Here is an 11795-nt window from a genome sequence, read left to right on the forward strand (position 1 = left end):
GATGGGAGCATATGTTGTTCTAGAACTTGGATATACCTTTCAGCATTGATGGTGCCTTTCCAGATGTGTAAGCTGCCCATGCCACACGCACTCATGCAACCCCATACCATCAGAGATGCAGGCTTCTGAACTGAGCGCTGATAACAACTTGGGTTGTCCTTGTCCTCTTTAGTCTGGAAGACATGGCATCCAAGTTTTCCAAAAAGAACTTCAAATTTTGATTCGTCTGACCACAGAACAGTTTTCCACTTTGCCACAGTCCATTTTAAATGAGCCTTGGGCCTGAGAAAACGCCTGCGCTTCTGGATCATGTTTAGATATGGCTTTTTTTTTTACCTATAGAGTTTAAGCCGGCAACGGCGAATGGCACAGTGGATTGTGTTCACCGACAATGTTTTCTGGAAGTATTCCTGAGCCCATGTTGTGATTTCCATTACAGTAGCATTCCTGTATGTGATGCAGTGCCGTCTAAGGGCCTGAAGATCACGGACATCCAGTATGGTTTTCTGGCCTTGACCCTTACGCACAGAGATTGTTCTTGATTCTCTGAATCTTTGGATGATATTTATGCACTGTAAATTCAAACTCTGAGAAACGCCTTTCTGATATTGCGCCACTATTTTTCGCCGCAGCATTGGGGGAATTGGTGATCCTCTGCCCATGTTGACTTCTGAGAGACACTGCCACTCTGAGAGGCTCTTTTTATACCCAATCATGTTGCCAATTGACCTAATAAGTTGCAAATTGGTCCTCCAGTTGTTCCTTATATGTACATTTAACTTTTCCAGCCTCTTATTGCTACCCGTCCCAACTTTTTTGGAATGAGTAGCTCTCATGTAATCCAAAATGAGACAATATTTGGCATGACATTTCAAAATGTCTCACTTTCATCATTTGATATGTTATCTATATTCTATTGTGAATAAAATATACGTTTATGAGATTTGTAAATTTTTCCATTCCTTTTTTACTCAAAATTTGTAATAGTGTCCCAACTTTTTTGGAATCGGGTTTATAAAAATATGAATACCTACTATATATAAGAGCTTATTATTAATATTAATTGTCAAATGATTAATTGTGATAAATCACATCCAGATCATCAAAATTTTGTTTCCATAATATATGTATGTGTGCTGGGTTTATTTATTATGCATATATAAATACAAACACATGCATGTATATATTTTAAAAATATTTACATGTATATACATTTATATATATTTATATTATTATATTTAATATTGTATATACATGTATTTAATATATACGCTTACCATATTTTTCTTAAACATATACATGCATGTGTTTGTATTTATACATAATATAAATACATGCATATACACAGTACACACTCATAAATATTTTGTAAACAAAAACTTCATTTTGGATGTGAATAATCATTTGACAGCACAAATATATATATTTTTATAAAATATATATATATAAAATTTCTTTATTTATTATTACTATTACTTACAGTTTAAATTATATTAAAATAGAAAGTTAGTTTGTATTTGAATCAATATTAATTTAAATTTTTAATACTATTTCACAATTATTATTATTGTTGTTGTTGTTGTTGAGTCTTCCTCATAGATGCTCATGGATGTTTCTGTGTGGTAGATCGTGGTGGACTCCTACAATATACTTTTCAAACCATCTCATTATGTAAACCATAATTCAGAGAGTAGACTTTTTATTTTCAAGCACACGCTAACTAATTTAGTGTAATTATTCTGACAGAGAGCTTCAACACTTCTGCAACAACTTGCAGTAAATTGCCTCACTTAATTCCATGCACTTATTGGTCATATGAAGAACAAGAGCATTAGAAGTGATCACACCCCTTGTTAACACAACATTCAATCTCTTCTTGTTTTATTGCATCATAATTTTTTGGCCTTTTGGCCATTTTTATAGATTGAAATGTAGTGTTTCAGATTGCTGGTGAGTTTCCATGAGTGTTAGGCTTCGTCACTGATGATACTCTGAGCAATTGAGAGGAAAACACATATAAGATATAAGAAATTATATGATATTACAGAGTTCATAACTAAGACATTAATAGGTCTCTTGCGTATTTTATCCTTTTAGAGTATGGTCAGTGCTGGAAAAAGAGTTGCATTTGGAGTTGGGGGATCCCATGAGAGTGTCTGGATGGGTGTGAATAGCTGAATGACAGAGATGCATGCTCAGTGCCGTCATCTTGCTTCTCAGAAGAGACAATCCCAGCTGATAATATCTCATCGAAGCTTTACGTTCGGCTTTGTGTAAGTGACATTGTCTGACAGGCCTCAGTGATTACATCAGACAAGCGTTGGTTCTGCATCTGAACTGAATCCCCAGGAGCTTCTAAAGGGCACAGGGATGTGTGTTTGTTATAAGAGGTTGTTGGTTGTTAGTTGTTAGCATGGCCCAGTTAACTATTGCTAGTAGATGCCATAACCACACCATCTGAGGGTGAAAGGCTTCCTGAATAGCAGTCCATTCAAAGGTCGCTGTGTGTTCGGATGAAAAAAATATATAATTTCATTATATTGTAGTATAATATGATTTCATTATATTTTCTCATACAGTTCAATAATTGATTGACTCTGCCAAGACAGGATAACATCCCCACCACCAAAAGCTCATTCAAGGCTTCCGAGGAGACCCTTGACACAGAGTTTGCCGGAAAATTGGGAAAGTTCAAGCCTGTCTCTCGCAGTGATTCTGAATTATTAAACCAGCCCAAATTTGCCTCCTTTTCTTCTTCTCCTTCTTTATTCAGCTTTCAGTCAGCATCAGGTCGCAGTGCTGTCACAACAGACATTGCAGTTCAGTGAGGAGAGTCTCTTAGATGAGTGTGTTTCAGTTAAGGATGCTTTTGGTTGCAGACCAGTAAAGATGTAAGGAACTACTGGACACGTCAGCATTGATGTTGAATCACATCTCATTTTGCGTCAGAAAGAATGTCTAGTGTGATGATCAATTTGTGTGCTGTGTTTCTATTCATTGTTCACCACTGCCTGAGCAAGAATTAGTGTGATTGAGCAAGTAAACCCTTGATTAATGTAGTGACTGGCTCGTCTGGTCATTTTCCTCTTTCCCTACTAGCTTCAATTCCCCCGTAATAAATGACTGTAAAATCTGAGCACTGCCCCACAGACGAGCACTGACAGCCCAGTCGTGCTGAGATTTGACAACAGGCCTTTGTGTTTCCACACAGTTTGACATGCAACAGATGTCCCTGGAGGAGCTCAAACATGTCCTGTTCCACGCCTTCAGAGACCACCTCACCATGAAGGACATCGAGAATATTATCGTCACCGAGGAAGAGAGCTTGAAGGAGAACTCAGGAAACTGCCAGACTGAATTTCAGGGAGGTAAATAGCAATGAGAACCATTTCATGTTAATTGACGGATCCTGCAACAGTTTGTTGGACTCAAGTTTACAGACACTGGAAACTTTGCAAAACTCCGATGAGGTGAAGCTTAAAGTTCTGACAGTAACTCGAGAATTGAGTTCTGTATGAATACTTCACATGATCAGCAGAGTGCAGCAGGGAATGGCCAGTTTTTCTGAAGCCAAGAGGTATTTTTTAACACAGGCATTTCAAAAATTCTTCAAGCCTTGAATCAAACCAACTGGCTCGGAGTTAAATCAAACCTTTTTAATTCAAATCAAGGTACTTAATGTATTTAATGAGACGATGAAGTACTCCTCCTATGAAAATAGTGATATTTAACATTATTAACTCATTGTCATTTATGATAATAAAGTACAATATCACATTTAATTACATTTAAATATATAAAAATAGATATATTTACATTTTATTGCAAAGTATGTAACTACAAATAATTAAGTATTTAGAGTATAGTCAATAAAGTCATTTTCAGTGCATCTAAATCTATTGAAATCTACAGAGGCATGTATCATGGTGTAATAAACTTTTCAACTTATAGTGGTTTATAAAAAATACTATAAAATCAACTAATTCAATTCATACAACAATTATATTTCAAATTTGAATTACATTTATTTAAATTTTGTTTGATTATATTTGATTGATTATAATTATAGATTAATAAGTAGTAAGAATGTTGTCGGTATGTCATTCACAATGCTTTATGGAAGTGACAGCGACTTTTCTGATTGGTCGATCTAATGTATACTTTAAAAAAAAGCTGAAATTGCATTGACTTTCAGCTTCTACAGGAGCATGTATTATGTTTAACTGACTTGTAGACAATTATTATAATTATACAAATTAAATTAAATATATTTACAAAATATTTAATTGCAAATAAATAAAGAGTGTTGCATTGTTTGCAATGCAATGACTTAGTAACAGCGACTTCTCTGATTGGTGCATCCAATGAAAAGCTCGCTTTTTTAAATGAAGCTAAAATCACATTGACTTTTGGCTTCTGCAAAAGCATTTACCATCGCTTAATAATCACAGTGTTCATAGTAGGTTCTTGAAAGGTTTATAAGTTATCATTAAAAATCCATTTCTTTATGGATTTTTATATCTGGAGCCAGACAATTAGGCTCTATAGCCTGGTGTGTTTGCCCAGAAACTGGGCATTTAATGAGATGAGAGTTCTGTGCTCTCAGTGCAACATAGGTTTTGTTTGGAATGAAAAGCATCTGGTAAATGAAAGCAACTATAGTGTAATATTTTCTTTACTCCCAGCATTGGTTACTTTTGAATTTCACCCACGTTACTGAACCAGATGTTTTCATCAGCCAACAAAAGTAAAGGGAATGAATGGAATTCAGAAACAGGGAAATTATCGTAAAAGCTGGCATGCAATTATGTTTCAGCAGTTCGATATTTAATCTCAGTATGCAGCACAGAATGACAACACAAATTGAATGGAATTGAATCTGCTGGCCTAAGAAAAAGGTGAATGAAATGTAACAATTTCATGCCTCGAAATCCAATTAGTCTGTCACAGTGTTTTAAAATATATTCTTTATTGGCCCACACTGTGCCCTTAAACGGTTTCACATTAATATTTCTTTCTGTCTGCGTGTGTGTGTGCGATCATGAGTGTGTCAAGTCCAGTGAGGCAGCTCAGCAGAGCCGAACGTTTTGTTTATATTCAAAGCCTCATTATGCACAGAGATCAGCAGCAACTCTGGATCATTGTTTGGATGGCTTATGCTCATTGTGTGCTTTCATCTCTTCTCATTGATGCTCTTTTACAAATGCTCTGTTCTACTCCATCAGTGCATTCGAAAAAGAAGAATCGCCAGACGTGTGTCCGCAAGAGCCTCATCTGCGCTTTTGCAATGGCCTTCATCATCAGTGTCATGCTCATCGCAGCCAATCAGATGTTGCGGAACGGCATGGAGTAGCCCCGCCCACTGTGAACCCTGCTTGATCTGACCTCTCTTGAGAAACATGCATCAAAAACTCCCCTTTCTTTTAGTTCAAAGAGCGTGGGGAGCCCACCGAGCAGAGGATATGAATCCTGAGAATGAGTTTTATATTTATTTCGCCAATTGTGATTTTGACAGACTCTTAAACTGCAGTAAGGGATGGATGGCCTCCATCATCATCTTGACAGGAACATGCAAGGGCTCCTCACTGAATACCATTTAATGCAATAACATCCTGTGTCCCTCCGCGCTGCAGCGTGTTTTTCTCATTCCTGTCTTTGGAAGGCGAAGACTTTGTACTTTATCTCGCTCCAAGTCATGTCAGATGGGAACGATGAGGAGTGATTGGCAGCCTGTCCAGTGGAGCCGCTGCAGGATGTCTGGCATCAAGAGCGTGTGCATGTTCATCTGAGATGCACTGCATGTTTAGTTCGCAGCATTGCAGCGTTGAAGCTTATTTATGTAATTTATTGAATATATTGTTGAAGGGACTGTGTGTATTTTAAGAATAGCATACTACCATAATATCACTTTTACAGTATGCAAAGAAAATCACAAACTACCACATATAGGATATAATCTGCATCACACAGTGCATCTTAATGGTTTGAGTATGATTTTTTTCTACTTCTTTGATTGGATTGTCAATTCTTATGTTATCGGGTTGAAAAAAGGAAATTATCATTTAAAGTGCTTACATTTTCATAACTAAGAGATAGGACGAGAGAGAAAAATTATGATTCAGGAGAGAAAAAAAAACATGAAATATATAAAAGTTTGGTTTAAAATGGTTATTAAATAGCAGCTGCTGAACTGAACATGCAATGTGATCAAATTAAATGACAACGACATAAAATATTACTGTCTAAAACATATATCATCGCATACAGTGTACTTTTTCCACCTACTGTCTACATTAACAGTTTGGGGTCAGTAAGATTTTTTTGGAGGTAAAGAAATTAATTATTTTTCAGCAATGGTGCATTAAAGGGATAGTTCACCAAAAATTAATAACTCATGTAGTTTCAAACCTGTACGATCTTCATTCATCTTTGAAACACAAATGAAGATATTTTTAATAAAATCCGAGAGCTTTCTGACCCTGCAAAGACAGCAACGCAACTGACACATTCAAGACCCAGAAAGCTTTTAAGGACATCATTAAAATAGTCCACATGACATCAGTGGAAGTTTTACTAATTTCTTCTTTGGTTTGATAATCAGATGAGGGAATAAATTACCCAATCTCTTGTTCTGTGTGTCTACTACATGAAAGAAGAGAGTATAATACTCTCTTTGATTTTAAATATAGTATCAAGGTCTTCTAAATGTCTGCATATATTGTCTGGTTAAAATATATGACACTGAACTTCTGCAGAAGTGTCTATGCTACATAGCTGGACTTTTTGGTCCATTTTGAGATTTTATTCACTCTCAGGCTCAGAGAGTCAGTGAATGCAACACAAATTGTTCTGAAACAACCAGAAGTCAACTGGTTGGTCTCTACAATAGCACTTTTTCTTTTACGGTTACAGTCTGTGTGTAATAGAAGTATTCGTCTACCTGTTTGTCTATATATTTATAATGTGTGTGCACATCAGTCCCTTTCCCCCGTGTTCCTTATTATTGTGTATAGCCCACTTACAGCCGTTTGTCACAATCCCCTGTATATTGCATGTGTATTTATGCATATAGTGCCACACAAAAGTCGTCTTTGGACTGTCTGTTCGACTGTGTCATGTTTGCATGTTTAGAACACTAATGCAGTGCTTTTCCAAGGTCTGTACCGCTTGCAGGCGTTTGCTGAGAGCATCAGACTAAATGTCTGAACTCCCATCGTGTCCTTCCTGTGAGCAAATATTTTACGAAACGGTACCAGCATTCTGTGCCAAAATACACTGCAAAGGAAAAGCGGATGATTAAGGAATCGTTTATTGGACAGTTAAGTTCCGGTCAGTTTTCCAGAATGTCACAAAACGCTTGATTGCATTTTATTCTGTCAGTCTGTGGTTTGGAATGAGATTTCCAAAAGAATGGCCCCATCTAGTGGCCTATTCTGAAGATGTGACGTGATAATCGTAGGTAACGAAGGAAGTTGAGAAGTAACACTAGTAAAGAAGAAATGATACAACAATATATCCTTTACCAAAAAAAGGTTGGAACGGGAGTGAAATTCAGTATGAATTCCACACATATCAAAGTGTTGAACCTTGTTATTTTATTTAATAATATAAGACTATTTGTTAAATTTTCCTTTCATTTATCACAAAGGCAGATTAGTGGACTAAAGTTTAGAAATCTCTTTAGTCATTATTCTATGCTTGTTGCCATCTTGTCAGATTCTACATTGTACTAAAATAACCCTCTAGTTTATGGGCATTTATGGATTTATAAATTGGTAAAGGTCTGTCTTTTATATTTGGTTGATTAATATTTTAGTTTTTTTAAATCTTGCAAAGGTTGATGGAATTTTTAATTTAGTTCACTCTTAATCCAGATCCTAACTTCATTGGAATTTGAAGCATGCCAAATAAAATTTTATATGTATGTATTTTTACGGAGTATATCAAAAGGATTATTAATATGCAAAACGGTATACATATTTGCATGCAGGATGTGGATTGACAGATTCAAGCAATATGGTTTCTAAACAAAAATTTATCATTACATAAAGAATATGAAGAAATAAAAGAAAGGTATTTATTGAACATGACAATGTCTTTGCTTTCAATTATTGATATGATGATGAAAAGAATTTGTATTATTATTGTTGCCTGAGCCAGTGGGGGGAAGCATTGGATTTTCTACAAATAAGACTACAATAGTGTTTTAATCACCAATGAACCCAGCTGTACAAATTGAAATAGCTGATTTAATCTATTGTTTTTCTGATAAAGAATAACACTGTTAATGGATAAACAAGTCTTGATCTCTTTAATTTTAAGCATTTACAAAACGTTTACACAAACTGTCTGAGGTAATGAACTCTAAAGGCTGTTTAATACTTCAAAATCTGTACAAATGCTTCTCAGTTGGTAATGTGTGTGTACTGTATTACCAAGTCAAATGGTAGACAGCTGTGAACCCAACCGTGTAAACATAAAATAAAATAAAGTTTACAGGTCATTTCGAATTTTACAGCATCCACAGTATATGTAATCATAATACATGTATAAATATTTAAAAGGCACTTAATGTAATTACAATAATACATTTAGAGACAAAAAAGGATGATTTTCTTAGGAAAAATGACTTTGCCAGAGTGTTACTAGAGTAATATTCAGGTGTGCAAATGTGATAATAATGGCTGTATAGATGCTTTAGTTTTAAGTAACTCAAAGCTTCCTTTAGAGAAACAGAAAAAAACTCATTACATAGCACCAAACAACTTTAAGTCTCTCAATGAGAATAATGTTAATACTGCTGCAACATAAAGTAGCATCGATGCTGTATTGTTTCCACTCTGAGGTCAGCATCAAGCAGTTCGAGTGAATTCCAGCTGGTTCGGTAATGCAGTTCATTCATATTTGTGGTTTTAAATCATGTCCCAGGTTTTAATTATTATTATTATTTTTTTTTTTGATAACAGTTGTGGGCCAATTTATTATTTAAGGAGTTTTTTAATATAATATACTTGTAAGATGCAAATGGATGGCCATTTTTCTTTTTTAATGGCCATTAAATATTCTCAAAAGGTGAGTACATTGTGTTTCAAGTTAAAACTTAGCTAAACTCTGATTGAGCTTTTGCCTTATAATTATGAAATCTGTAAGCCTGGAATTAATAAAAACAAAAAGCTTGAAAAGCTTAAATGGCTTCTTTCTGCATTCCAAAAATCGAAATGTTTGTTTAAACAAAGAAATCTCTTTCGATTATAACATTTAAATTTCTCTTTGTCTTATTATACACTACTGTTCAAAAGTTAAAGTCAGTGAGAGTTCTTTAAAGTTTTGAAAGAATGCTCTCATGCTCACCAAGGCTGCATTCATTTATCCAATTGCAGTAAATGCGTCAATATTGTGAAATATATATTTTATTTGTATATCTTAAAATAATTTAATCCTGTGATGGCAAAGCTGAATTTTCAGTAACATGCATCTTTCAAAAATCTGCATATAATATGCTTATATAGTGTTTAATAAACATTTCTTATCATCAATGTTAAAAACAGTTGAATGCTTGTTGTCAAAACCTTAATAATCCAAACTTTTGAACAGTAGTGTATGCTGTGCAATATAAAATCATGTGCTTAAAAGAATTAAAAAAATAAGCATGAGCCACAATTTGATTCTAAAACTCTTTTTCCTAACAACAGAACTGTAAAGAGTCCAGAAGAGTCAGCTTGTATGAAGCGTTTCTCTAAAACTCAGTGTGCATTGTACTAATGAAATCCCTGGATCCGATCTCACTGGGTTTCATGAAGATGCCCTCCATTGTTTTCCAGTAGCTGTGGGAGCTGCTGACCATCATGCCGTGCACTTCTCTCTGGCCGTGGATGGGTCTGCCGTATTGTTCTCCCGTCACAGACAACAGAGCCTCGGTGGCCGTGTGCCGGAACCGAACTGACTCATCCTGCTGCCAAACAGAGCCTGCACACAGAACGGTCCACTCGTCCAGATGGTCACCCTCCCCATTCTCACCAAAGGCACTGACCTCCTAAATAGGAAGAGTTTTTGAGTAAACTACCCACAGCCTTTTGCAACATCAAAATTCTACATAGAGTACCTATACATTACAGTGTGTTTTTAAAACCTGATTTGAAGAAAGAGGAGAAGTAAAGTAGTGGCTGTGTAGATTGCGGCCCGTGTTCACATGGGTCAGTCGGATGTTCTGTCCACACTGTACCGGAGTCCCTCGATGACATGCAACTTCACTGGTGCCCCGCACACTCCAGTAACTGTTACTGTCCTCCACCACAGTCACACCGGTCACCGACTGCTGACCACTACCTGGAATTATCATTAACAGATCATAGACAGACTCTATGCTGCTGCTGCTGCTTTTTTTATCAAGAAAGAAAATCAATACTTTTATTCTGAGGATGCATCAAAGGATGCATTAAATTGATCAAAAGTAACAATAAAGACATTAACGATGTTACAGTTATTTCTATTTCCTGAAAGATTCCTGACAACATTTTTTACAGGTCCACAAAATATTAAGCATCACAAATGTTTTCAACATTTATAAGAAATGTTTTTTGAGCAGCAAATCTGTATATCAGAATGATTTCTGAAGGATCATGTGACATTGAAGACTGGAGTAATGATACTGAAAATTCAACTTTGCCATAAAGCACTGAATTACATTAAAATATACATATGTTTTTTAATGTCTTTTTAAAACTGTTGTTGTGTGACCCTGGACCACAAAACCAGTCATAAGGGTCAACATCTTTTGTTGATCGATCCAGGAACATGTTGTACTTGGTCAAATCACGCTCACCGTTTGTTAGGAGGGATAGGACACTATTTGGCCAAGATATACAACTACAGTAGACAACATTTAAAGTCGATCAAAAAAGTTTAATCAAAGTTGTCCTAAGACAATAACGCATTTAGGTTTTAGGTTTAAGGGCAGCTTTGATAAAAGGTTTTGATCCACTTCAAATGTTGACTACTGTATTTGAAAATCGGGAAAATGAAGGTGCAAAAAATTATAATGGTGTAATAATAATAATAATAATAATAAAATAAATCGAAATACTGAGAAAATCGTCTTTAAAGTTGTCCAAATTAAGTTCTTAGCAATGCATATTATTAATCAAAAATGAAGTTTTGATATATTTCCGGTAGGAAACTTACAAAATATCTTCATGGAACACGATATTTACTTAATATCCTAATGATTTTTGGAATAAAAGAAAAATCGATACTTTTGACCCATACAATGTATTGTTGGCTATTGCTTCAAATATACCCGTGCTACTTATGACTGGTTTTGTGGTCCAGGGTCACATATTCTATAAGACGTCTCACGTTTATATCTCTGTCATAGATGAGGCGAGCAGACTTGATGAATGACAGTCACTCACCAGATCCATAGCGCACATCATGAGAGTGTAACCTGACGTTGTGTTTCACATTGAGCAGCTTTACCACCGACCCACACGTTACAAACTTCATTTCACCGCCGGAGGAGAATGTAAACATACATGACAATAACACTGTTAAAGGCAACTGCGCCCGAAAGAACCCCAAACTATCCATGACTTGCTTTCGAGAGACTAATCACTATAAACCCTAAAATTTAGAGCGCCGTCTTCAGGCTCGGAGATACTACTTTGGCAAAAACGATATTTAAGTTGTTTATTTCTTTATTAAAATGTATTTAAAAATAGCTGAATTTTGGTTTTTATTTCTCTTGCACGAAGAAAGGTAACTATAATTCGTCCCTGAGCGATAATTATCCGTAACAT

At 35.5% G+C, this 11795-nt stretch overlaps 2 protein-coding genes across 3 annotated transcripts in view; one reads left to right on the plus strand and one right to left on the minus strand.

Annotated features, from left to right (window-relative positions):
• The window catches only part of caln2 (calneuron 2), a 39922-nt gene extending 32460 nt beyond the window's left edge, over positions 1-7462 (plus strand). For both annotated transcript variants that reach the window (XM_059526432.1, XM_059526431.1), the window contains exons 5-6: positions 3212-3368; positions 5226-7462. In XM_059526432.1, the coding sequence (XP_059382415.1) occupies positions 3212-3368; positions 5226-5353 (285 nt within the window). In that variant the 3' untranslated portion in view covers positions 5354-7462. The remainder of the gene's footprint in view (positions 1-3211; positions 3369-5225) is intronic.
• A 2025-nt stretch (positions 7463-9487) lies between these two features.
• On the minus strand, positions 9488-11625 carry sdf2 (stromal cell-derived factor 2). Its single transcript, XM_059526434.1, has 3 exons — positions 11412-11625; positions 10130-10326; positions 9488-10033 (listed from the first exon to the last, which is right to left on the minus strand). Exons 1-3 carry the CDS (start codon positions 11584-11586, stop codon positions 9737-9739), a joined length of 669 nt encoding a protein of 222 aa, XP_059382417.1. The 5' UTR covers positions 11587-11625; the 3' UTR covers positions 9488-9736.
• Between the last annotated feature and the right edge of the window lie 170 nt (positions 11626-11795).

This window comes from Carassius carassius, chromosome 36, assembly GCF_963082965.1.
Source record: "Carassius carassius chromosome 36, fCarCar2.1, whole genome shotgun sequence".
Lineage (NCBI taxonomy): Eukaryota > Metazoa > Chordata > Actinopteri > Cypriniformes > Cyprinidae > Carassius > Carassius carassius.

What these genes read in the sequence shown, in the direction of transcription:
- sdf2 (XM_059526434.1), bottom strand. Translation starts at nt 11,586, where the DNA reads ATGGATAGTTTGGGGTTCTTTCGGGCGCAGTTGCCTTTAACAGTGTTA. An exon ending in TGATGTGCGCTATGGATCTG is followed by an intron (nt 10,327 to 11,411) that starts GTGAGTGACTGT and finishes TGATAATTCCAG; the next exon opens with GTAGTGGTCAGCAGTCGGTG. An exon ending in CTCCTCTTTCTTCAAATCAG is followed by an intron (nt 10,034 to 10,129) that starts GTTTTAAAAACA and finishes CTTCCTATTTAG; the next exon opens with GAGGTCAGTGCCTTTGGTGA.